Source organism: Dipodomys spectabilis, unplaced genomic scaffold, assembly GCF_019054845.1.
Source record: "Dipodomys spectabilis isolate Male_0828 unplaced genomic scaffold, ASM1905484v1 ptg000039l, whole genome shotgun sequence".
NCBI classification, from domain to species: Eukaryota; Metazoa; Chordata; class Mammalia; order Rodentia; family Heteromyidae; genus Dipodomys; species Dipodomys spectabilis.
In genome coordinates this window covers 1,362,331-1,388,603 of record NW_024870716.1, presented here as the reverse complement: position 1 = coordinate 1,388,603, position 26,273 = coordinate 1,362,331, and the positions used below count along the sequence as shown (strand labels likewise).

Sequence of the window (26,273 nt, the reverse complement as noted above, 5' to 3'; positions counted from 1 at the left end):
ATGCCCTATGGGCACTGATACTTCCCCCAAATCTTGTCCCTCAGCTTTTCAGCTCAAGGTTAGCGCTCAACCAGTTAAGCCACAGTGCCACTTCCATCTTTTTCTGCTTATGTGATGCTCAGGAATCAAACTCAGGGCCTCATGCATGCAAGGTAAGCACTCTACCACTGAGCCACCATCCTAGCCCAAGATTTTTTTTTTTCCCCCTTTGGTCATGGGGCTTGAACTCTGGGCTGGGGCACTGTCCCTGAGCTCTTCAGCTCAAGGTGAGTGCTCTACCACTTGAGCCATAACTCCACTTCTTCCCCTCCTCACCCCCTTGAAACCTTTGGAACTCAAGACCCACCTGCAGGTAAGCAGGGAACATATCCTCTAGTTTGCTCTTCTTGCGCCCTCTTCGTTGCTGCTTCTTCTTCTCATCCCCGTCAGCAAGGCTCTGTTCTGCAGAGCCCTCTGCAGGCAGATCGGCAGGCATCACTATAGACAGAGCAAAGTGGATCAGGCTCCCTGGGGATAGAGCATGCTGTGCCCAACTCCATTGGGAATCATTTTCAGTCTATTCTTTTCCCCAAAGCTAGCTAGGTCCACCACTCTCTTGACTGCCGCAGTGAGCCCCCAGCCCAAACCTCCCTGGCAATGCCCCATGGTTTCTGTGACCCCCACCATCTCCCAGGTCCCACTGGTGCCCTCACCCGTCTCACCCTCGTCGGGCTGCCCATCCCCACTCAACACCTCCGCCTGTGCAGCAGGCCCCTTTTTCACGCGTGTGTGAGATTTCCGTTGTCGCACCATAAAGCCACCAATCCCTATGAGGAGGCAGAACTCGTGAGAAGCTGCTGGGGACCTGGTGAACTGCCCTTTACCACCCAACCTCCTCACCCCAGGAGCTTACCAGGTCGATAAGGTTTGCGCTTGCGTTTTTTGCTTTCTTCAGTCTCCTCTTTGCCAGGCTCCACATCAGGGCTGGCGGGGCCCTCCAGTTTAATTTCACATTCCATGTGCTCCACACCACCTGTATGTGGTGAAAGAGGCAGATCAGAGACATAGGCCCTTTAACTTGTCATCCTGCCAGACGGAGACCAGTAAGACCAGTACCTTGCCACAGAGCCAACTGGATAAGACAAACAATGCTGGTGGGGAGAGCAAGAGTGGTAATGCAGCCCCCACCCAACATCCCAACTCCCACATGCTTTGCCTCTTCCTGAGATTCCCTGGCCCAACCTTCGCTCTTGAGCAGCTCATCAGTGTCCAGTTCTCCATCCTTCTTGTCTTCAGGACCAAGAGCATCTGAGGGTTCAGAACCTTCCAGCCCTGCCTCTCCTGGAAGGCCAAGCCGCCCTCGCCGCTGGCGCCGCTTATGCAGTGGTGACATGGTCAGGTTACGCAGCACAGCCATGCCAGTTTCTGTCAGCCACACACCCTCAAAGCGAAAGTACTGGGGCTCTGACAAGGGGAAAGAATGTGATCTCTGGATGGAGGCCCACGGAAACAAGGACCCCAAATTTCAGCCTATGTTCTCAGTTGATATAAAAGCAGTGACAGAAAGTCCAGCTTGACCTTAAGCCACCAAGGGGCACTGGCTAAGGCCTGAGTTTTCATCAGTGACTCAAGGGATTCACGCAGGATCTGTTACTTTAGAAGCCTGGCTTTGCTCAGGATTCCCTATCAGGGGACAAGAAGGATGCTACTTGCTGAATTCTGGCACACAGTGTCCCAGATGCCAGAAGTAGTGCCTGCATCCTGATGGAGGAGATAGCCCTATTCCCCTTCACTGAGAAGAGACGTGCTCTCTAGAGATGAGTTGCTGGTAGTGAAGAAATCCTGTTGCCTGGTGAAAGGAAGAGTGTCCAGGAAACTCAAAGTCTTGGTTCTAACTTGCCACTCACTTCCTAGGTGACATTGAAACTGGGCAGGCCGTTCAACCTCTTTGGGCCTTAGTTCTCCTTTAAAATGAGGAGATGAAGTTGGAATGTGTTGGAACTAGAAGAAATGGTACCTAAAGTCTTATCTAGTTTTTGGCATTCAAAATTTCCCTAACTTACCTGGTTCTTTCACCTTCATAGGCACCAATTCTGGTGGGGCAACAGGTACTGTGGAAAAGACAAACCATGGCAACTTGAGGCACTGTCCCTAAGCCAGAAACAACTACCTTGTCTCCTCCTCCTCCTCCTCCAAATTCTTGGTACTCACCTATAGGCTTTACCACATAGGGCTGGCAGGAGACACAGTCAAAGCCCTCATCAGCTGCCTGTTCCACATCATCCTCTGTGAAGAGGCTCTCGCAGCCAGCATGCATCCACCTAGGAAGAGTGGACGAAGGAGGATGAGCACAGGTAATGCCAGGCTGACAGTGTGGAGTAAGGCTGACTTAAAGGGGTAAAGGGTGGCTTCTACCGTTCACAGTGGCGGCACTGAATTAGCAGGTCCTCTTCCACATATGGAGCATGACAAACAGGGCAGGTCACCAGGCTAGCGCAGGGCCCACAATGTGTATAACTATTTTGCCATTCACAGTGGAAGCCAGGGGAGGCGGCCCCACACTGCATACAAGACACACACCTGGTAGGGGCAGAAAGAAAGACTCTTAGCACCTAACCTACCCAAGGAATCCAAATCTGGAGGAGTTCCCACTGATAACTACACAAGCAGCTGAGCCTCCTAAACACAGCCTCTGTCATGTATGCAAGATCCAGACACTCTATCCTTTCAACCTCCTTGGAAGCTCCCAGGTCTCCTTACCACTTGCACTTCCAGCCGCCCTTGGGCACAGTGAGCAGTGGGGGATCCAGGCAGTATGTGTGGTAGCTAATGTCACAGTCATCACAGAGCAGCAGGCGTGAAGGGTCGGAAGCCTGGCCACATACTTCACACACGATACACTCCACACAACGCCATCCCTTTAGCAGCATCACCTTGGTGATCTGGTATGGAAGACAGAATACCTCAGGGGCGGAGGGGGTGGGGGGCAGAACTTTTATCAGGCTGGAAGAAGCCCAAAACCAGAACTCAACAGAGGGAGGTTTATAGAGAACTCTCACCAACAAAACGGTGGTTCTAAAAGCAGGTTCCCAGACTGGGAATGTGGCTGAGTGGTACGTACAGTGCTTGCCTAGCATACATGAAACCCTGGGTTCCATTCCTCAGTATCACATACACAGAAAAAGCTGGAAGTGGTGCTGTGGCTCAAGTGATAGAGTGCTAGCCTTGAGCAAAAGAAGCTCAGGGACAGTGCCCAGGCCGAGTTCAAGCCCCAAGACTGGCCAAAAAATAAATACATAAAAAATAAGTAAATAAAAACAGGTTTCCAGAGGTGTCTGCTGATCACAGAACAGCCTCACTAGCTACTGCCTCATCTTGAGAGGGGAATAACAACGTCACTTAACCATGTGTGCCTGACAATACTGGGGACACAGCTACCTGTATTTCCTTAAATTTTCTGAACTCTTAGAACCTGTTAATTAAATACAAGTTAGTGATTATTAGCAGTAGATTAACTCACCTAATAGTACTATTGAAACCCTAAAATGACAACTCATGCTTAGGTCAAATACACGGCTTTCCCTTTGTGGATATGCCTTATGGTTTTGATTTTGTTCCATTTCCAGTATATACTGTATGTATCTTCAACTAGTAGCTTTTTGTTTTGTTTTGTTTTGTGCCAGTACTAGCATTTGAACTCAGGGTCTAGGAGCTGTCCCTTTGCTTCTTTGCTCAAGGCTGGCACTTTACCACTTGAGCCACAGCTCTACTGGAGGATTTGATAGTTAATTGGAGGTAAGTGTCACAGAATTTCTTGCATGAGCTGGCTTCAAACCTTGACCCTTTGATCTCATCTTCTTGAGTAGTTAAGATTATAGAATTAAGCCACTAGCACCTGGATTTGTCATTATTTATGATGGACTGAGTTATATCATGATTTTGTTTACCATAAAAATTATAAAGTATTCGCTGAGTTCCAAAGCATTTCTCCCTACAATAAGTCTGATAATCATTATGGACTATGAAAGACTTCCAGAAGCCACATTTACTTTAAGAAGTAATAGGGAGGAGGCTAAAACCTAAAAGATCATAGTTCAAAGGCATCCCAAGTAGAAAATCCTACAAGATTCCATCTCCAATTAACCAGCAAAATGCTGGACTGGAGGTATGGCTCAAGTAACAGAGTACCAGGTGTGAGTAAGAAAGCCAAGTAAGGTATCAAGATCCTGAATTCAAGCTCCAGTACTGGGGGGGGGGGGGGACAGATAATTCGATCAAATAAGTTACATACATGTATGGAAGTATAACGATGAAATTCATTTGTACAATTAATATACGCTATAAGAAAAAGTAGTGTGGCCAGAACAGGGCACTAGGGTAATGACTCTGTTCCCCAGTGTCATTGGGCCCTGAACTCACCTTGCTGTTGACACAGTAAGGATGATAGCACTGAGAGCACTGTGAACAGGCCAGGAGGTGGCCCTCTGCCCCCCGGCCAAAGCTGCCACATACCACACACATATCCTGGGAAAACACAGAAATATGGACATCTAATCAAGTCTCATCCTACCCTGTCGTCACAGCCAAGTCCTACAACACTACTCTGAGATTAGAGGTCAGAAGCACATCCCACAACATTAAGACACTTAAGAGAACTCTATACTTCCTATACAACCAGAGAACTGTGCCTCCCTATGCAGCTTGCGTCTTTGATCAGGTAATTTGAACTCTGACATGGGTACATGGAAGAAAAAAATTACATGAAGATGGAGAAGACTGCTCAAATGATAGTTATGAAAGTACAAATTTCTACCAGTTCCAAGATTATTCTAGGCTCCCTGGGTGATACAAGTTTTGATACTATTGCTATGTGGGATTAATTCATTGATTCATTTTCTGCTTTCTCATTAACTAGTGGCCCCAAAAGTAATCCCTGAGTTTCCCATCTACCTTCCCATCAATACACACACACACACACACACACACACACACACACACACACACGATTAGTATGTCAACTCTCTCTGCCAAGAATGGGACTGCCCTAGCGAAATATGGTACCTGCATTAGAACAAATTTGTCTGTGTTGGAGAAAAGAACCACAGTATTTTGCATGGTGTCATCATCTTCTTCCTCCTCCTCTTTGCTGGGTGAACTATCGATATCAGCCACCTTATAGACAGAGAATTGTGGAAAGAAAAGTGAGGAAGGTTAAGTCTGCTCCAACTAAGCTAACTTCCTCTTTGGTATTGGGGAAGGAGGTATGAACTCCTGGCTAAGAAGGCCAGACACTAAGACTAAGCAGCAAAAGAAACCCCCAGCTCTCTAACTGGGACCGTGCTCAATGGCAGAGACTTCAGAAAAGCCTAGGGGCCAAGTACACAGTATAGACTTAGTCAGGCAGGACCTAGGCTAACAAGTAGACAGCAAATAAATAGGGAACTGGCAGAATTTAAGGGCTGAATTTTGAAGGGGCCATGTGAAGCATGTCTAGAGGATGGGAAGCCTCTTCTTACTACCAGAGTCTCAATGGAAGAAGTGGTTGATTTTAACCGGGCCCGTCCTCTCCCACGTCCTCCATGAGCTCCTCCACGAGGCCGCCGTCTTCCTGGAAAACTACTGCTACGCCCCTGAGTAAAGGAAGAGGACAATTATAGAAGCAAATGTTGGATTCATAGTCTTGGAGGGAAGGAAAAAGACAAACAGATACTGTATGAGAAAACAAAAACAACCTAGAAGTCTCACTGAAACAGAAAAAAAAAAAAAAAGCTGAAATAATCAACAAGTAGAGAGCTCCAACCCCAGACCCATATCCCTCTCCCAAGAAGAGTAGCTAACATAGCACAAAACATAAAAAAATGACTTGAGAAACCCAAGTTTGTGGTCTCATTTCTATTACTGTGCAATCATGAAGCTAGGTAAATCACTTGCTTTTATCATCAGTGGTCTCCTCAGTAAACAAGTTGAACTAAAGGATCTGAGTCAGTTTAGGCTTCAGTAAACCACGTGTGAGGGTACCAGTCTGTGGCACAGAACTGTACCTGACAGTGCATGACCTTGACCTCAGGTAACAGCTAGACAGTCCCTCACCTGTTTGATTCGGGAACGGGCAGGGGAACTGCGCCGCCGCCCCTTGTCCCCCTCAGCTTTGCTTCCACCAATGGCCGTCCCAGCATCACACAAGAGTGAGTCATCAGTCTCTGGCAGCGAGTCGGTACATAGCCGCAGGGAGCCCTCATCTCGGGCTGGACTGACATCTGTAGATATCCCCAGCTCCATGGACAGGGAGCCACCACCCTCAGGGTCAGGAGAGCCTAGCAGGGGTTCTGAGCCAGGAAAACTGGCACTGGCATCGCCCTGGCTCAGATTAGAGATCTCATTAACAATGTCAGATTTGATGAGAGTAGGTGGTGTAGGAGCCACTGGTACACGGGACTCCTCCTGCTCTTCACAGGATGAGTCCTGTCCTGTCTGCTTGCATTCTGGGCCATAGACCTCCATAGGGGTCACAGGGGCCAGCTCCTCAGGGGCCAGGAGCACAGGGGAACCTTTAAGTTCATTAGCCAAAATGCCAGGGGTCTGTCCAGCCTCTGACTGTGAACCAGGGACATCAGTCCCATCCAGAGGGGCTACATCTTCCCCTAAACTGGCAAAGTCATCCAGGGCTGGGGCAGGGCTAGGGGCAGGGCAGGACAGGTCTCCCATGGGGGAGGGGAGAGGACTGGTGGCACTGGGTTCCAAGGCTGGGCACTCAGGTTCTGGACCTTTTTCAGTCTCCATCTCATTCGGCTCAACCTCATCTGAGACCTCCACTGCCTTCCCCATGGGACTCAATGGGGAGGGAATGGACAGTGGAAGAGCGGGAGGGGAACACTGTGAAGGAGGGGAGTTGGGGGGATGCAGGGAATGCTGAAGGAGCGGCGAGCATGGTGGAGGAAGGGCCTCCATCAGGATGGGAGAAGTGGGTGCCATTGGGGAGCCTGGGGATGGAGGAAAGATCATTGGGGGCACAGGCTCAGGGTCAGTGCAGTTAGCTTCTGGTGGAGGGCTGATAGGTGTCTCTAGGATGGGGGCAGCCAATGGCGACTCAGGGTCACTGTCCCCTTTGGCACCGAAGGGGTACTCTAACTCCCCCAAAGGAGACAGGGCAGGTGGGGCCGCAGCTGGGATAATGGGTGAGAGTGGAGGAGGAAGAGGATCTGGGGGAGAAAAAGAACAGCTTAGATTAGATGTGCCATAAAGATTTAAGATTGTCCCAGAATAAGGGGGCACTAACATCCCCTCACCTGGTGGCATCAGCTGAGGTGACAAGGATGGCTCCCCTGATGGGGACAAGGGCAGCTCTTCAGGTAGAGGGTAGAGGGGGGGTTCCCCAGGCTCAGACAGGGCCGGCTCTCCAAGCAAGGGGGATAAGGGTGGCTCCCTGGATTGGGAGAACAAGGGCAATTCCTCAGGTGCAGAGCACTGGCCTGGCTCCTCAGGAGGCTCTTCAGGCTGAGGGGAGGACAGGTGTGTTTCTTCAGGCTGGGGGGACAGGTGGGGCTCCTTAGGTATGGGGGACAGCTGAGGTTCCTCAGGCTGGGAAGACGGGTGCAATTCCTCAGGCTGAGGGGACAGGTGCGGGTCCTCAGGCCGGGGGGACAAGCATGGTTCCTCAGGCATAGGGGACAAGGGCAGCTCCTCTGGCTGGGAGGACAGACACGGCTCTTCAAGCGCAGGAGACAGGCATGGCTCCTCAGGCTGTGGGGATGGGTGCGGCTCCTCGGGCTGGGGGCACAGTCTCAGTTCCTCAGGCTGAGGCGACAGGTGCGGCTCCTCGGGCTGGGGACAGAGTTGGGGCTCCGCAGGCTGGGGTGACAGATGTGGCTCTTCGGGATGGGGGCACAGTCTCAGCTCCTCGGGCAGTGGCAACAGAGGTGGCTCCTCCAGCGGCAGGGACATGAGCAAGTCCTCCGGTGGTGGTGAAGCAGGTGAGTCTTCAGGTAGTGGGGATCTAGGGGAGTCCTCCGGTGGTGGGGATAGGCGTGAAGCCTCGGGTGGGGGCGATGTGGGAGACTCCTCAGGCGGTGGGGACAAAGGAGACTCCTCAGACGGTGGGGACAGGCGCGACACCTCAGGCAGGGGTAATAGGCATGACACCTCAGGTGGGGGAGACATGGGTGAGTCTTCAGGTGGTGGGGACATGGGTGAGTCCTCAGGGGGTGGGGACAGGCGTGATGCCTCAGGAGGTGGGGACAAGGGAGACTCCTCCGGTGGAGGGGACAAAGGAGACTCTTCAAATGGCGGAAACAGACGAGATGCTTCAGGTGGTGGAGACATGGGCGACTCCTCAGGCGGAGGGGACATGGGCGACTCCTCAGGTGGCGGTGACAGGCGAGAGGCTTCAGGTGGTGGGGAAGTAGGTAATGCCTCAGGCGGTGGCGACAAAGGAGACTCCTCAAATGGCGGAGACAGGGGCAAAGGGTCAGGTGGTGGAGACAGGGGTGTCTCAAGTGCCGGAGATGGGGGTGACGCTTCTGGTGGAGAGAAGGGCGACTCCTCCAGTGGAGAAAAATGTGAGGATTCAGGTGGGGGAGACAGAGGAGACTCCTCAGGTGGTGGAGAAAGGGGTGACTCCTCAGGCGGCGGGGACAGGCGGGAGGCCTCAGGCGGCGGGGACGCGGGTGACTCCTCAGGCGGCGGGGACAGGCGGGAGGCCTCAGGCGGCGGGGACAGGCGGGAGGCCTCAGGCGGCGGGGACGTGGGTGACTCCTCAGGTGGTGGGGACAAGGGCGACTCCTCAGGTGGCGGCAGCAGTGGCATCTCCTCATTTAGGGGGGCCTCCAACTGGGGCTCATGCTGGACCCCTGTTCTCCCTGCAGATACAACACACAATAGTCCTACCTAGCTCAGATCTACTCTACAAGAATAGAGTCTAAGGCAAAACAAAAACTGTCTCTTGCCACAGAAGATTAATTTCAGGGACCCTCAAACCCTACTCACCTAGTGGTTTGGCTTCACATTGCAGGGGCCCCGGTTCCTTGGGTTGCATAGAGGTCACGTGCCCACCCTTTGGCTGCCCTTGGCATGCAACGTACAGAGCATCGGGCTCATCAGTGGGGATATCACCAGGCTCTGGGGGCGAAAATCTGCAGAGGGTACAGGGGAGCAGGCACTGTGGCTCTCGCCAGCTAAGAACTCTTAGAGAGCACACTGGGGCGAGGCGTGAATATTATGATTTGCACTGCCCACCTTAGGGCTTTCCTCTGAAAAGTCCACTTGCTTTAACATGGCCCCTGCCGATCTCAGTCCTTCTGATCCCTCATTCCCAACGTCAAGCAGTTCACACCACTTACTTGCTACAGATAGGCGGATGCTGCTCAGCAACAGAACTGACAGCCTGACCTCCCTGGGCTTTGTGGCAGCGGTGACAGAGTGAGTAGTTCTCAAACCATTCAGAGTTGGGGTTCAACTCTCCTGAGCCTGCCCCACAGGCCCGACATACCCGGCATGTCTAAGGGAGAAAGCAAGCAAAACAGTCTCTAGTCAAACTGACAGTCGAGATTGGAGAAGAGTATAGGACTAGCCATCACAAGGACACTGGGGATGCTATTGCAGGCAGAATTAGCAGACACTCACCTTACACTTCCAAGAGTGAGAAGGCAGTTGCTCCATGGGTGGTTTTAAGCAGAAGGTATGGTACCCTTTGTCACATGTCTCACAGACCAACATCTTAGAGTCATTCCCAGGTTTCCTGCAGGAGCACATGGCACATTACAGGAGCCTTCCTGCCATCATTTTCAACCCTAACATGTTCAGCCTAAGGCTTCCTTCAGGCCTTCCTATTCTTACCTGCAGGCTTGGCACACTTTGCATTCAGGACACTGCCAACCAGCACGCTTTTGGGCTGTCAGAGCAGTGTCCAGGCAGGCCCCATGATAGTGATGCCCACAGCTGGTACAGAAGAACAGGTCACACAACTCCCCTGGTCCTTCACACACTGCGCAGCGCGCCTCTTCTGCAGTAGTGACAAACAGCACAGGTCAGCTTTGTGATCAGCACAGTCTTTGCACAACTCAGCACAGTGCTATATAGGTAACAGGTATTCCAGGCTCAAGAATAAGGAGCAAATAGTTTTTAAGTGCTTGTCCAATGTATGCCAGGTACCATTCTAGACACCACAAACATCACAGTAAATCTGTTAGGCAAAGCCCCTGTACTCAAAAAGTTCACACCTATTTTAGTGGAGCACATTAAAGACTTCGAGGAATTCCCTGCACAGTCCAAAATCTAAGGCACACTTAGCCCCGCATTTGCTCTATGTCCAAAGGATAGGACTTCTCACCCAGATGTGCAGCACCCTCACTGTGCTCCGGGCATAGCAGCTGCAGTGCTTTCATGGATAAGAAGGAACCACTGGCAGTTGCACAGGGGAAGTGGTAAAGCCGTGGACATCCAGGTGAGCGGCAAGGAATGGAGGCACCAAGCCTGGTGCAGTGAGAGCAATGCTGCCAGGATGAGACAAAGCCTTAGTATCAGCCAGCTTTCCCAAGAGAAACAGTATAGGTACTCGCCCAGCCCCGCATAACCATTGTCCTTCTCCTTCTACTCTAACTCAGAGGTCCTCCCGCCCTGCCTTCACCTATGCAACGCCTTTTGCCTTAGCCCTACCTGTGAAATCCCTGAGAAGATGGCCTTGTCCACACCACATAGTTCTGGACCCTCGTGCCCCCATACACCTGCTGACCACGCAGCACACCAATGGTGTGCCCAGCAGGATCCTTTATAGGTGGGAAGAAGTAGAGAGGAGAGAGTTAACAATAAAATGGGGGTGCTAGCTCAGTCTCTATCTCATTTTCTGTCCCACTTGCCCTCACTTACCTCCAGGTTCTCCTAAGTGGGAAGGTGTAAGGCCCTCAGGGAAACCAATCTTTGACAGGTCATCATTGGGCAGCACTGCCTCACTGGGACCTGGGTTCCCCTCCGAGGACACCACTGGAGCCCGGGGCCAGTCAAATGGCAACTGAAAGCGCCGTAGCTCGCGCTGCCCATGCAGACTGGGCTCCCCGCAGTTACAGAGAGCACACCGCCGCACTGGACCCCCACTGTGGATACACAATCATCAGTATCATGCCAAGCCCCTGACAACCCCATGATTTGGCATGCCTATGTTTTCCAAACACTCACTTCCTAAATCCTCCTCTTGAAGCACTAAAGTCTCAAAATTCTTGTGCGACCGTTTATGACCAATTCCTCCCAAATAAGTTACCTGCAGTCCTGGGGAGGTTCCTGAAGCCTGGGACTCCCAGAACTGGGAATAGAGACCTCCCCCACACGTGGGCCGGGAAGGTCTGGCTCAGTGGCACCTGGCTCCCCGGAGGCTGCAGGTCCATCGGCTGAATAAATAGAGCAGCACATTAGCCTCACTTGATACTAAGTCCACTCACCAGATTTGAGATTATCCAAAACCCTCTGCTGATCATAGAGATGGCATTTCAACTGTTCTCTCAAAGAACAATGTCCCCCAATAGCCTAGTACAGAGACTTAGCTCATCCTTATGCCAAGATCAGAAATAAATAAAAGGACACCTATGAAAAGCCAAAAGTTGTCAGCAAACCCAGAATTTGAGCAACTCACCTGCCGGTTCTGAATCTTTATCTTCACCAGGCGGCTTCTGACTGTCCATCCCTCTCTCCGACTGGGCAGGGCCCTCTCGGGGAGACCTGTTCATGTCAAGACATAGCTGTATGACCAGCACCCTTCAGACATCAGAGCTAAGTCTTACCTACAAACTGTAACAACAAGAAGAGTTAGTCTCCCCAACTCTTATACCACTGCCTAGTTCTTCCCCAGATAAACACATACCCTCTTCTACTCTGGACTCTCAGGGGGTCTACTACACTTTCCCATTTCCAGACTCCTCCATAAAAGTTCACAGAAAAACAGCATTCAACTAGAAGCATATCTAGTGCCACTTTTTGCCTCATCTCTGAGCTCCTGGCTGTTGGTGGGTCCTATCCCTTGGCCTCTGACCTCAGGTCTTAGGTAGCTACTATCCTACAGTGCCAACCCAGGAAGTCTGAGGCAAGCCAAAAATCTCTCTCCCATCAGCAGAGTCCTAGGGTCTTTCAAGAGACAGAATACACTATTGGAATGAAACCTTAGCTCTGGATAGATCTACCCCACCTCCACTGGTTCAACCAAGGATATCCTAATCACAACAGGAAAAAAAAAAATTTTTCCACCCAAATATAGCTCCTGCCCTAACTGTCCACGCTTGCTCCCTGCCATAACTGAGGCCTGAGTCTCACCTAGAATGAAGGCCTTAAGTTGTTGCCCTTAGCAACGCCAACTGCCCTTCCTCCTCAGATGTCCCTAGTAGTTAACAGAAGTGGGCCTTAAGAGTTACTGAGCATGTGTAGCCAGACCTAAGGCTATGCATGCTGGGAGTTGTAGTCTCAGGAAGCACATTGCCACTTGGAGGAGATCTAAATGAGGCAGGACATAGCAGAGCAGAGTAGCTTCCTTCCTCTTCCGCCAAGCAGGGTTTCTACATAAACTGGGGGGTTAGGGCGGGGGTTGGGGAGAAGTAACGGTCCCCTTCTAAGATATGCTAGCTTATACCACAGCCAAATGAAACACACTAAAGTTATATGTAAATAAGTTGAGAACCACAACTTTGGGCATATTTTCCTTAACCTCAGAAGGAACTAAGCATAGTACAAAAACAGAGAAGAGGAGCAAATAAGAATCACAGAGATGAGGAATCGGAAAGGGATCCTGAAAGGAGAAAGGGACTGGTGCCAGAAGCTGTTAATGAGAAGGATAGTAGACCCTTCTCCTAGTCAGAAAAATAAAGTATAATGTTTCTACAAGTTGATTTGTGGGTAGGGAGTCACTAAAAAAGAAATGTAAATAGTGCAAGTTTGAGTAATCCCATCTTTTCTGCTCCTCTTGTTTAGCCAGTAACCACACCAACCTGGGTAAGGACAACCCTGCTCTCTCAAACTGGAAGGATAATACCCCAGTCAATAATAACCTGGGTTTGAATGACAAGAGAAACCTGTAGTGATCAATGTCCAACTCCAATACCAGTCTTTCTTCTCTAAGCTCACACTTCATTTTCAGATATTGCCAACGCCCCTCCTGAGGAGCCCATGTCACAGGAAAAGAAACTATTTTACTTTTCCCTGAACACTCAGAATCTTCTACACATGGAACATACAGCAGCACCTGACACTTGGTCATCTCCAGTCCCAGACATACCTTTCCCAAACCTGCCACACAATCACACCTGAAAGGAAAGCACCATGGGTTATCTGGCCAGCTCACAGAAAAGCTTCTCTAAGATTTCCAGGGATGTAGGAGTTGTAGGACAGGGTACCAGCCAGACCTCTCTTCCTATTCAGTCAAGGCCTGGCCACACCCAGAAGGTCCAAGAGGACCTTCTAAAAGTTTTCTAAATGTTTACACCTCACTATACCTTATGACCACATGCTCCCCAGCCCAAAGATTCTTCTCTAATTCTGTTCTCAAAGCTAAGACCAAAAGAGTCACAAACAGCAACAAATAAAAAGCAACAGTGATAGATAATACAGTGGGTAGGAGGACGACTGCTTCCCACAAGGCCAGAGGAACAAATTCCTCTGCCCTCCCCCGAGCGCAGCCCTCTCGGGCTGGTAAAAGCTGGCAATGCTTAAAGGAGGTACAGAAACCATCTTCATCCAGCCTTGGGGAACATCATATCAACACTGTCCAAAGTCAGAGACCCAGTCTTGGGCCATGAAGATGAGAGATTAAGAAGCAAGGAGCAGAATGTCCTCCAAGATGTCCCAAAAAGAATCTAGAAAAGTGTCCTCCAAACTGTCCCCAAAAGAATCTAAAGGTACATCCAAGAAGTCTAAAACTCAGCTTCTACTACTTAACAATCTCTGCAGTGTAGCATCTGCACCCCAATACTGAGTCCCCCAGCAATCAAGCCCTTGAACACATCTAAACAAATAAAGGGACAGGCTCTCCCTGCTCTGTTATTTAGTTAGCAAATACAAATTCACAAATAAATACAAACACAAATTCACCAAGAGGTTTTCCTTGGATCTAAACTACACTAGTGCCTAGCCAGGCTTCCTCTGATCTAGGGTGTAAAACTGTGCTGACTCCTCTTAAGCATAAAAGGCCCCAAATAGAAAACAGCAAGGGTTTGTATCAACCCATTCTCCTCCCATGCTTCACTCTAAACCAACAGCTTTCACTCCATTTTCCGAACCAAGAGGGAAATGGAGGGTTGGAGAGGTTAAAGGATAGAACAAGCCTTTGAGTGAACAGCTCTTCAGCAGGACTCAGGACTTCCTGGTTCCCAGCCTGAGAATCAAACCACAACTCTATCCACCCTCATTTTGGGTCAGTCTTCTAGGAAGGATCTAAATGGCAACACTGGCCCTGCAGACCCTCCATACCGTCCCTGGGTCATCCTAGGGGCAGCCATAGCTAACAAAGTACAATCCCACCTAAGAAAGTTATTTGAGAACAGGAAGGACTCTCCCTAGAAGGTAGGAACAGAGAGCATAGTTGACAGCTCACCTGATTCCACCACCCCTGGCCACCACTAACCTCCCCAGCAATCTTTCAAGGGCAAAATCCTCACTTTCTCTTTTTCAAAATCTAAACTCAAGAAGATCTAGCAAATGTTTTTTGGAGGGCGTAGAGAAGGAGAGCAAAATGCACTAGCCAAATCCCTGCTGGGCAGCATGACAGGTGTGAGAGGGGCTGTCCCAGCCCAGAGCCCAGAGACTGAGACATGAGACTTATGCTGCACCCTTCTTTCATGTGTATATACACTCCTCTCCAGCACATCCAGGCAGGGCTGGAAACACTGGCTTCCAGCAGAAAGAGCTCAAGTCAAGTCATTCCTAGGAAGCAATACAGGCCACCCTATGCTGCAGGTTTGGTACAGCATCAAGGGGACAGTTAAAACTCCCTTAGCTTGAAAAGGGTAGAAGTTGGGGAGGGGCCTGCAGGACTGGACAGAGACTCAAGAGAAGCTAGCTCTCCACACCAGGCCCAGAGAAAGCAGGAGACAAAAGCCTTTTTTTTTTTTTTAATTTTTTCAGCCCACATTCGCAGGGAACAAATCTCAACGGCCTCCTCTATAATCCCTGGAGATTATGTCCATCCCGAGAGGAGGGGAGGCAAAGCAGGCTAAGACAGCACTAGGCCTCACTGGGGTCACTTTGCCAGGCAGGGCTAGTTTAAAGTTGACCGGCAGGGCCAGAACTGCCCCCAGTCCCGCCTACTTCTTGCCCCAACCACCCCCTTCATCACACTAGTCAGTTTCCACCCACCCTCCTCTTTGCCAGGGAAAGAAGGCCTGGTGAAGGACCTAGAGCTTCTTGAGTTTCCCATCCACTGCTGTGGGTGCCCGGCTGGGTAGGAACAACCTTAAAGTCCAACCTGGCAGTAAGTCCAACCTGGCAGTGACACCCTGCCCCCCCCTCCCCCCAATCTCCCAAGTTGTTCTGTCCCAGGGAACCCTGTGGGGAGAAGCAGCAAGCAGCCTGGGATTGGTGCTGGCATCAGGGCCTGGGTCCTTGTTTAGTCGAACTCCCCCCAATACAAAAATAAACAGGCAGCAAGGCTATCTGGATAGGTTCCCAAACTCCTGTGGTTCCTTGAACCCCCAGCTTTTAAAGAGGCACACCCCAAGACACCAGGCCTCGCTTCTGTCTAGCGACTGGCTCAAGTTCCCTTGACAGACTCTGCCAAAGGAAGCCTCCCCAGCTCTGATATCCCCTTCTCCAATCTAAAAGCCACCACCAGCCAAGATAGTCCATCTGGCTGTGCCCCCAGTCCAACCCTTTCTGGGCCCTGGCCGAGCGGACTTCACTCACCTCTTCACAGGACGATCCAGAAATCTTCATCCGAGAACATGGCCAGAGCCCGGGCCGCTCCCCGACCTCCAACCGCCAGAGCGATCACAGCCGCCCCCCGCACGGGGGGGCTTAGGGGTGCCAAGAACGGTAAATCCAGGTCGGAGTGGCCACCCTCCCCCCCCCACGCAAAAAGAAAAAAAAAAAAAGCAAGAAGCCAAAAGAGGGGTTCTCTGCCTTGGGTTCCAGCAGTTTAGGTTTCCATGGACAGCCCCAGGGTGGCGAATCCCGAGCGGACACAAAGAGAGCACCGGTGGCTTTGATCTTGGGCGAGCAGGCTCCGCATCCGCGTCGTCGGGCGGCCTCTCAGTCCCAGGGCCCGGCCAGCGCCCCGGCCGCCCGCGCCGGGCTCGGGCAGAACGTCGAGGCTCTCCAGATGGAACGTCGAGGCGCCTCCCCAAGCAGCCCGGAAGGAATGCCGCGCCGCCCCGTGCCGAGCCCGGATGGAACGAGAGACCCTCACCGCGGCGTCGAGCCCCCTCTCCCTGCCCGGCCGGCCGGCGCCCCGGGGCCGCGCGAGCTACGGCGACGCGGAGCCGGCGGGGCCGCGGGGTTGAACCTGACACACACCCAGCGCCGGGCTCCTCGACCCCCGAGCGCTTCTCCCTCGGTGGCTACGAGCCCCCCACCTTCGGCTTCCCCCCTGGGGAAGGGAGGAGGGTAGGTGGGCGAGGAAGAGGAAGGGGCGGGCGGTGCGAGCCCTCTGCCCGCTCCCCTCCGGCCGCTCCAGGCCCTGCGCTCGCCTCCCTTCCCCTCTTGGCCTGGGGAGCTGCCCCGCCCCCGGCCTGGCCGGCTCCGGTCCGAGGCACCCCCTTGACCCCCAGCAGGCTGTGATCGCGGGGGGCCTAGAGGTGCATTGGCCCAACCCCGGCTCCCGGCGCCGGGGGGTCAGGAAACTGAGCGGAAAGTGGGGAACGAGGCAGCCATTTGCAACCGGAGAGGAAAGTAGTGCAGCGCGGCGCCGCTCCGCCTCCCCCCCCCCCACCCCTCCGCCTCCTGCTCGGCCGGTAGGGTGGTTCCTGCGAAGGGGCTATTTCCTGGCCCGAGATCTGGGAAGCGGTCGTGGAGACTCGTGAAGCTCCGGCGCGAGATCCAGGTGTGGCGGTGGGGGGACTCTTTGGCTCGGGGAACCCCACTCGAGCAGGGGCGGGGGGAGAAAGGAGAAGACGCGGCCCTATTTTGTGTTGGAGCGGGGCGGCGGAGGGATACGGGCCTCTCGGAGGAAAGGCTGTGACTCTGCAGTTCTACGCACACGCAAACGGGATCCCTCCGCCACGGGTTAACCCCGACTGCGCCGGGCCGGCCACTGAGCAGACACGTGGGAAAGAAGCCCCCCTCCTTTTCGCCCCCTGCCCTGCAACTACCTCCTCTATCTCCGGAGCGGTAAAACTAGGGTTCTAACCACTTCCAATTCCGTCCGCTTTCATCATCGGCCCTAGAAACTCTAGCTATCCCCTTGCCTAGGCCAGGGACAATCTTTCCTGGGGGGGTAAGAGGGGGGGGGAGGAATGGAAGAAGAGCCTGGAGATTGGCCACTGCTCTGCATCCTGGGAACTGGAGTCCACAAATGGAGAAAGTGAGGCACGGCGCCTAGCGCTGTAAAGGGTGGGTTCTTGCCACGTTTGGGGGCCCGGAGAAAACTGAACAAGTACCTCCTCTCCTGCTTTCCAGGCCACCTTGTGCAGCGGGGGTATTGATGTCACAATCACCACACAGACCATCTCCCCATCAAACATCAATTATAAAGATTCCCTTCCTTTGCACCGTACCCCATCACTAGTCTTTCCTAATCTCATTTTTCTTTTTTTTTTTTTTTTCTTTCTTTTTTCTCTTCTCAAGTAAACTAAGGTAGCCTCACTGCCTGGCCAGGAAACTGTTGTTAGTCTGGACAAAACCCCAAAGCACACACATCTGGACAGGCAATTCTCCACCCACCCCCCCACACACCCTCAATCCTCCACCCCACACACACACCCTCAATATGGATGCAAGGAAGTGATTACACTACCTTTTCTGAATGAATTGTACACACTGGGTGGGCAGCAGGAGACAAACTATGTGCTAGATACTTTATATCCTCTTAGTTACCTCCCACAAGAATACCAATTGCAAGGAATTAGCTCCATATCACAAATTGAAAAGATTGAGGCTAAAATAGATAAAAATTGCTCAAGGAGTCACATCTGTTGACAAGTTGAGCCATGATTCAAATCAAAGGCTGTTTTTACCTGACCTATTTATCTACCTGTTATAGATAAATCTATAAATAAGGACCTATAAGTATGGATAGGTTCCGATAGATAGACATAGGCCAGATAAAGATATATGAAAAAGGGGAAAGAAGTGTGCATATTAGACCTGGGGCTAGTTTTGTGGAGAAGGGCTTATACCACCATTTGATAGCACTCTCTAATGATCAATATGTATTGTGTCCATGTTACCTAATAGAATAGTCATAACTCATATGTAGCTATTGAATACTTTGAAATGTAGGTAGTGCAGCTGAGCAACTTTTAATTTTAATTTATATAGCCAACTGCAACTTGTGGTTTCCATATTGGCAGTGCAGGAGATGTGGCGTGGTCATGACAGAATCAGGATGAGGCATAATTTCTGCTATCCACACACTGACATCATGTTCTCTGACCATTTAAGCTCATTTCAGCAAAAACTCAGCAGTGACCCACAGTTCACCCAGTAATCCTAGCTACTCAGAAGGCTGAGCTCTGAGGATCACAATTCAAAACCTGCCCAGGCAAGAAAGGCCATGAGACTGATGTCCAATTAAGCAACAAAAAAGCTAAAAGTAGAGCTATGGCTTAACTGGTAGAGTGCTAACCTTGAGCAAAAAAAGCTCAGGGGCAACACCCAGACCCTGAGTTCAAGCTCCAGGGCTACCACAAAAAGAAAAGGAAAAGATTAAAGTTAAAAAATGGATGGTATTGGGACTGGGAAGGTGGCTCAGTGGTAGAGTGTTTGCCTTCCATGCATGAGGCCCTGGGTTCGATTCCTTAGCACCACATAAGCAGAAAAAGCCAGAAGTGCTGCTGTAGCTCATGTGGTAGAGCGCTAGCCTTTAGCTGAAGAGCTGAAAGATAGTGCCCAGGCCCAGAGTTCAGGCACCATGACTGACAAAAAAAAAAAAAAAAAGGATTGTACCTCACTATGGTTAGTACCCAAAGGCCAGAAGAGGCAAGCCCTCACCAGAAAGCCTTCCAATAACACTGATAGCCACCATTTCTAAAGGGTTATTATGTATGGTGAATTATGTTAAGCATTCTGTATATTATTTCATTCCTCTGAGGCTGTGTATGTGTATATACACAGAAGCATCAGTACTGGACCTTAAATTCAGAGCCTCAAGCTCTTAGTAGACTTCTTTCTTTCTTTCTTTTTTCTTTTTCTGCTTAGGGTCTCATGCTCTTGCTTGTTTTTCAATCATGGCTAACATTCTACCATTAAAGCCATGCTACCAACCCAGCATTTTGCTGGCTGTTTTGAAGATGGAGTATCAAAGACTTGTATGCTCAACATAGCTCTGAACTGTGATCCTCATATCTCGGCCTCCTGAGTAGCTAAGATTATTGGCATGAGCCCCTAATGCCTGGTTCTGAAACACATTCAACCACATGTCATAGGAAGAAACTAAGGCTCAGAAAGGTTAAGTGAACACCTATGATTACAAAGCTAAATGGAGGGGCTGGGAAGGTGGCTCAGTGGTAAAGTGCTTGTCTTGCATGCATAAGGCCCTGGGTTCGATTCCTCAGCACCACATAAGCAGAAAAAGCCAGAAATGGCACTGTGGCTCAAGTGGTAGAGCGCTAGCCTTGAGCTGAAAAGCTGAAGGACTGTGCCCAGGCCCAGAGTTCAGGTCCTACGACCAACAACAACAAAAAACAATAACAACAAAGCTAAATGGAAAAGCTATTGACCAGCAATAACAATTACTATGTCCAGGTCTTGATATTGCTTATTAATAAGCATCTAGAACTGAGCACAAATGGCTCATGCCTGTAATTCTAGCTACTCAAGAGGCTGAGATCTGAGGATCATGGTTCAAAGCTAGCCCAGGCAGTAGTCTGTGAGACTAATCTCCAATTAACCACCAGAAACTGGAAGTGGAGCTGTGGTTCAAGGGGTACAGTGCTCGCCTTGAGCTGAAGAGCTGAGGGACAGAGTCCAGGCCCCAAGTTCAAGCCCCACGACCAACTAAATAAGTAAATAAGCCGGGCACTGGTGGCTCACGCCTGTAATCCTAGCTACTCAAGAGGCTGAGATCTGAGGATCATGGTTCAAAGCCAGCCCTGGCAATGAAGTCCATGAGACTAATCTCCAATTAACCACCAGAAACCTGGAAGTGGTGCTGTAGTTCAGCAGTAGAGCATTCGCCTTGAGCTGAAGAGTGCAGGAACAGCGCCCAAGCTCAAAGTTCAAGCCCCTCGACTGACAAATAAATAAAAATAAGCAACTAGAAACTTCAGATATTTATTTCAAAGACCTTGTGGAAATGGCAATGGGAGGACCATGTTGTGAGTGTACTGGTCAGATGTGTAAAAAGAATTACAATCAGGAGAGGATGGTGACAGCCCTGAAGGACCTCCTAGACCACAGGTTGTTTTTGGTAGTATGATTTTTCTAGTATCCATTTTATTTTAGTATGGTTTGATCTGAATCATTGAAACAAAAGCAGCTAGCAGGACAATTAAAGTCAGTATTGTGAACCAGGCACATACCTGTAATTCCATCACTCAGAAGGCTAAGTTCCTCTTGGTTTTTGTTTGTATGTTATTTTAAAGAAAAAGCAAACAAAGGGAGGGGGGAAACCATAGCAAATCATTATCTCCATACCCAAAGTATAAGCTTGGATTAAGCACTGACAAGCTCATAGCTTAAAAAAAAAATCACAATTTGTGCCAGACACCATGGCTCATGCCTGTAATCCTAGCTACTCAGGAGGCTCAGATCTGAGGATCATGGTTCAAAGCCAGCTCAGGCAGGAAACTCAGTGAGACTCATTTCCAATTAACCACCAGAAAACTGGAAGTGGTGCCGTAGCCCAAATGGCAGAATGCTAGCCTAGAAGAACTCAGGGACAATGCCCAGGCCCAGAGTTAAGCCTCACAACTGACCAAAAATTTAAAAAAAAAAAATCACAAGTACACTTGAATAGGGTAGTTCATCCTCCACCCCAAATAGCAGAGTGGGGAGGTCTTCATTCTTCCTGTGAAGATACACCATTTAGCCAGGTTCCAGTGGCTCATACCTGTAATCCTAGCTAGTCAGTAGGCTAAGATCTGAGGTATCTGTTCAATGACAGTTTGGAACAAGTCTGTGAGACTCCTATACTGATATGTTTACACACACACACACACACACACACACACACACACACACAGAGTATCCAATTGCCTGATGAACTGAAGGGGCAGGGGGGACAGTCAATCAAGAAAGGCAGAAAAAAAAGAAAAGTAGAAAAGGGAAATAGCTCACGATATATTGTCTGCCTAGTAAGTGTGAATTTAAATCCCAATACCACTCTAAAAAAAAAAAAAAGCAAAATCCAAAAACCTTTCTAGCTGAAATATCCATATTCCTACTGAGGTAGTAATTCAGTGGCAATCTTTTAACATCTAAAAACTGCACCATGACTCCAAAGGTGGAAAAAGACCACTAAACTTATGAAAAGAATGTATGTATGGGAGGCCGGCAGAGTCCACAGTAATGAAAGGGACAACGGACTGTAAGAGATGGCAGACTGATATCCATCTGCGACATTCTTACTTTTCTCTTCGATTTTCTTGGGGAATCAAAACACTTGCAGCACTTTTAGTCTGCCTCTGGAATCTTTGGTTCTTACATTAGGAGTGAAAAGCTTCCTTCTTCCTCCCAAACTCTGCTCTTTGAGTTTCAGCAAATGTTCAGATGACTGCAGCATATAGCAGCTGGCCACTAGAGGGTGGTGTTTCCGTAGTTAAAAATGGAATCTACAAACTTGGCTAGGTGGGGCAACCAACTGGACTTAGTACTATATAGAAATAACCCAGTAAAATAGAAAAGACAAATAGTAAGTTTTAGGGTAATGATCCTTAATAAGTGAGGAATAAGGAATCAGAGTGAGATAGAATGAAAGACTCCAAAAACACCCCAGTAAGAATTCCTTAAGCCAGGCACCAGTGGCTCTCACCTGTAATCCTAGCTACTCAGGAGGCTGAGATCTGAGGATCATGGTTCAAAGCCAATCCAGGCAGGAAAGTCCATGAGACTCTTATCTCCAATTAACCACCAGAAAACTGAAAGTGGTACTGTGGCTCAAGTGTTAGAGGGCTCACCTTAAGCTGAAGAGCTGAAGGACAATGCCCAGGCCGAGTTCAAGCCCCACGACTGAAAAAAAAAAATTCTTTGAAAAGGGTAATATTAGGGGCTGGGAATGTGGTTTAGTGGTAGAGTGCTTGCCTTGCATGCATGAAGCCCTGGGTTTGATTCCTTAGAACTGCATATACTGAAAAAGAAGTGGTGCTATGGCTCAAGTGGTAGAGCTCTAGCCTTGAGCAAAAAGAAGCTCAGGGACAGTGCCTAGGCCCTGAGTTCAAGCCCCAGGACTGGCAAAAAAAAAAAAAAAAAGGGTGGTGGGAATATTAGCCCTGAGCTCTCCCCACACACACAGAAGTCAACAAACGATTTCTTAGTTTATTTGCATATATATATTTTCCCACTTCAGGAGTCCTCCAGCTCTCCTTTACCCAGCCAACACCAAAACCTATACAGGAAGGTGGATTCTGGATAAATAATGCCCAGGACTCCTTATCCTACAGATTATAGCATAATTTATTTAGAACAACAGGGAGCTAGAGGTCAGGGCTCAGGAGACACCTTTCCTCTTTGTAAACATTGACAACCAGGCCACTGGACCTGGAAAAAGTGCAAATAAGGGCACCACACTGGGTGTCCAGAGGACCAAGGACATGGCTGCCAACCATACTCTTGAGGTCCTTGAGAGTCTGCATGCCTGCCTTAACGGAGCTTGGCTCGTGCCAGGGTAGTTAAGTGTTCACATGACGTGACATCGATGCTTTTGCCCATAAGAATTCTCCACACGGGCTATCTCCTGGATAATTTTGGTGAAGATGTCTTGAGTCAGCTACAAGGAAATAGATATTAAGGAAAAGAATCAGTTCAATGCTAACACTCTCTAGCCCTGAGATAAACACACTTATGCTACATCCCAATCATCTCCACCACCAAGCACTATGTAAGACACTGCTTTACCCTTCCCACCATTCTAGTCATTAGGCCCAGCACCTGATTCTCTTTAGCAGATGATTCCATAAATGTTGCACCCCAGGACTTTGCTAACTTCTTTCCTTCAGCTGTTTTCACTTCTCTGAAAGAAAATTTAAGATATAAAAGATGGAGGCTAGAGCCAGGCACTGGTGGTTCACATCTGAAATTCTATTTACTTAGAAGGCCTAAAATCTGAAAATTGAGGTTCAAAGCCCCTAAGCAGCAAAGAATTTACATACCTGTCTGTTGAAAGATCCAACTTGTTCCCCACTAGCACCACCGGCAGCCTAAGAGGAAACAGCAGTTATTATTCTCTGTGAATCCCAATCTCCTATGTGTCAAAGTTAGACAACTTCCCAATTAAACCAAGCATGATCTATATCCCAGACTCCTGTGTAGTTTGGATAATTAACCCCTTTGTTCTTTCCCACTCCCTTTTTTGTTGTTGGTGGTGGTGGTTGTGAGGCTTGAACTCAGGACCTGGGTGCTGTCCCTCAGCTCTTCAGCTCAAGGTAGGCGCTCTACCACTTGAGCCACAGTGCCACTTCTGGTTTTCTGAGTGGATTATTGCAGGTAAGAGTCTCACAGAGGTTCCTGCCTGAGCTGATTTTGAACTGTGATCCTCAGATCTCAGCCTCCTGAATAGCTAGGATTACAGGCATGAGCCACCACGAACTGACTAAGGTGTGTGTTTTTTTGTTGTTTTTCGTTGTTTTTTGTTTTTGTTTTTTTGCCAGTCCTGGGGCTTGAACTCCTCAGGGCCTGAGCTTATTTTGCTAGCACTCTACCACTTGCAACAGCACCACGTCTGGCCTTTTCTGTGTATGTGGTACTGAGGACTTGAACTCAGGGCTTCATGCATGCTAGGCAAGCATTCTACCACTACACCACATTCCCAGTCCCCACACTATCTTAACCCCTAGGACTACTTACTGGATTTTCCCATGGCCTTCATAGAGTTTTTGGTATAGACTCTCAATGACCTGGAAGCTTTAAACACAAAAAATGGAGTTATAATTTTAGTTCTAGGACTACTTAATTAAGGTCTCCCCAAGCCCCCAGCTCACAATCACAGTCACTTACCTATGCAGAGAGGTGATAGAATACACAAGCACATAACCATGGACCCCAATGATGAATGAATAGGGTAGAATGCTATACTCATCCTGGTAAGAAATAGAAACATCAGTACCTAGACCCTTACCATTTAGATGGCAACAGGTTTAGTGAGATGACATTAAGATGACCCTCCCTATAGCACTTCTTGCTCCAGTCGCTTCTTTTCAACAAGTATTTACAAAGCAGTTCCAATGAGTTCTGCATTCCCTTAGCACCTAAAAATGACTTTCTTTTAACTGGACATAGTGATACAAGCCTATGATCCCAGCACTCTGGAGGCTGAGGCCAGAGGATCAAGAGTTCAAGCTCAGCCTGGGCTATATACTTTGTGACACTCTGACACCTAAACAAACTTTTACTACTACTTTACACATGAACCACAGAGGGTGCTGGATATCATGTCATAAGGCTGAACTGCCACATTTGAATACCACAACTGGTACCTGCCCTGCTGTGTCCACCAGGTGTAGGTGAAACTCATCTTTGCCAACAGTCACTATCTTGCTGTAAGCTGAAAAGGAAAAAAACTTGTCTGTGAGATATTTTATAGTGTCAGAGATACGGACCCCAAACCTTCTTGATCCTGAAAGTGACACAGACCAGGTACAAGGAAGTCGCTATAAAAAGAGATCCTCTGGTTCATACTGTTTACATGTACACTACCCTGGACTGAGTATCATGCAAAATTGATTCTCTAGACTCACAGAATAGGATTAGTAGAAGAGATTGTATTTTACTTTAAAATAAATTATACTTAAAGTAAATTATATTTAAATTTTAAAATAAATATTTTATTTTTAATAAAATATATTTTATATTTTAAAATTATATTATACTTTAAATAAATCAGCCCTTGGGCAACAAAGAAATCTCAAACTCTGGAGATGGATGAGTTACCCAAGACCTCCAGGTCCCACCCCTTTACACGTAATGGAGAGTTTACTCACTATTCTCCACAGTAGGATCGTAGTCTTCCAAGAACTCGCCATTGACAAACTGATGTACCAAAGATGTCTTCCCTGTGAGGAGAAGCAATTGTATCCAAATCATCCATCAGTCCTTTCGACTGCGCCCCAGAACCAAAGGGTATCCCCACATCAGCTCTCAGTCTGTGACTACACCCCAAGCAACTGCTTTCTGTATCTGACCCACACCCTCTTTCACATTGTCTCTGTACCACTTTGGCTGTAGTCAGCAAGACGCAGTAAGGCTTTCCTGTTGCTTAGCCCGTCCTGGGGAAGATCTAGAATTCCCTAGGATCAAATCCGCCCTGCTGCAGAACACTTAATGCCTATCAATCCCACACAGATCTCGGCGGTATCTTCAAATCCAAACACTAGGCTTGCTCCCAGAGTAACCCCGGGGAACAAATCCAAACACCAGGCTTGCTCCCAGAGTAACCCCGGGGAACAAATCCAAACACCAGGCTTGCTCCCAGAGTAACCCCGGGGAACACTGTGATGTTCCCATAGCCAAGTCCACATTAACCCGCTCGGCTTCCTGCGGCCTTTCTTCCTTCATCCTTCCAAACCTCGCTGTACAAGCGCCTGGTGCGATGCCACGATTCCTTCCAGTGTCTCATTCCCATGGTTGAGCCTCTGCTAGCCGCAAAGCCACAGCAGGGAGAGACTCACCTACAGCGTTGTATCCGAGTACGAGCACCTTCCTATAGCGAACCGGCGGCGGCATGCCAGGGACCTGTCCCTGGAGACTTGCAGAATTTCGGGGTGAGAGCCCAAAGAACAGGTCAGGCTGCAGACAGGAACAGCAACCGATGCAGGAAAGCCGTGCACCGCGAAGCGGCCAGGGCAAGCTGAAGAAAAACCAAAACAAGCGCCAAGCCCAGGGATGGTCACGTGATCACAACACAGCACAACTGAACTAAGAAAGCCGGCTGCGGAAAGGAAATATAGTGCCTTACAGCTCCGGGCTCCGCCCCCCATTCCACTCCTCATTGGTCTATTAGAATAGATGAGGGCGGAGCCGCC

The 26,273-nt window shown here is 49.4% G+C and overlaps 2 protein-coding genes across 5 annotated transcripts in view; both read right to left on the bottom strand.

Moving 5' to 3' along the window:
• Kmt2d (lysine methyltransferase 2D) overlaps nt 1-16,345 on the bottom strand; it is a 43,413-nt gene extending 27,068 nt beyond the window's left edge. The window contains exons 1-23 of one of the 4 annotated variants that reach the window (XM_042677667.1): nt 15,847-16,345; nt 11,597-11,751; nt 11,228-11,354; nt 10,840-11,063; nt 10,630-10,739; nt 10,304-10,466; nt 9,811-9,976; nt 9,598-9,712; nt 9,315-9,472; nt 8,962-9,107; nt 7,266-8,834; nt 6,070-7,178; nt 5,496-5,609; nt 5,041-5,151; nt 4,399-4,503; nt 2,740-2,921; nt 2,395-2,559; nt 2,191-2,300; nt 2,043-2,090; nt 1,222-1,443; nt 893-1,012; nt 702-806; nt 347-477 (exon numbers count right to left, since the gene is read on the bottom strand). In XM_042677667.1, coding sequence (XP_042533601.1) covers nt 347-477; nt 702-806; nt 893-1,012; nt 1,222-1,443; nt 2,043-2,090; nt 2,191-2,300; nt 2,395-2,559; nt 2,740-2,921; nt 4,399-4,503; nt 5,041-5,151; nt 5,496-5,609; nt 6,070-7,178; nt 7,266-8,834; nt 8,962-9,107; nt 9,315-9,472; nt 9,598-9,712; nt 9,811-9,976; nt 10,304-10,466; nt 10,630-10,739; nt 10,840-11,063; nt 11,228-11,354; nt 11,597-11,690 — 5,394 coding nt within the window. In that variant the 5' untranslated portion in view covers nt 11,691-11,751; nt 15,847-16,345. Of the gene's footprint in view, nt 1-346; nt 478-692; nt 807-892; nt 1,013-1,221; nt 1,444-2,042; nt 2,091-2,190; nt 2,301-2,394; nt 2,560-2,739; nt 2,922-4,398; nt 4,504-5,040; nt 5,152-5,495; nt 5,610-6,069; nt 7,179-7,265; nt 8,835-8,961; nt 9,108-9,314; nt 9,473-9,597; nt 9,713-9,810; nt 9,977-10,303; nt 10,467-10,629; nt 10,740-10,839; nt 11,064-11,227; nt 11,355-11,596; nt 11,752-15,846 lie in introns of those variants that run through there. The other 3 variants (XM_042677668.1, XM_042677669.1, XM_042677671.1) reach the window with 3 other exon arrangements.
• A 6,255-nt stretch (nt 16,346-22,600) lies between these two features.
• Nucleotides 22,601-26,064, bottom strand: Rhebl1 (RHEB like 1). The gene is made up of 8 exons (XM_042677718.1): nt 25,920-26,064; nt 25,233-25,304; nt 24,729-24,796; nt 24,250-24,332; nt 24,100-24,156; nt 23,406-23,453; nt 23,185-23,266; nt 22,601-23,023 (listed from the first exon to the last, which is right to left on the bottom strand). Exons 1-8 carry the CDS (start codon nt 25,972-25,974, stop codon nt 22,934-22,936), a joined length of 555 nt encoding a protein of 184 aa, XP_042533652.1. The 5' UTR covers nt 25,975-26,064; the 3' UTR covers nt 22,601-22,933.
• Between the last annotated feature and the right edge of the window lie 209 nt (nt 26,065-26,273).

Excerpts from the sequence above, each read along its gene's own strand:
- Rhebl1 (XM_042677718.1), bottom strand. The coding sequence starts at position 25,974 with ATGCCGCCGCCGGTTCGCTATAGGAAGGTGCTCGTACTCGGATACAAC. Across the intron at positions 24,157-24,249 it reads TCTATCACCTCTCTGCATAG|CTTCCAGGTCATTGAGAGTC; the intron begins GTAAGTGACTGT and ends TTGTGTTTAAAG. Across the intron at positions 23,267-23,405 it reads TTGGATCTTTCAACAGACAG|AGAAGTGAAAACAGCTGAAG; the intron begins GTATGTAAATTC and ends ATTTTCTTTCAG.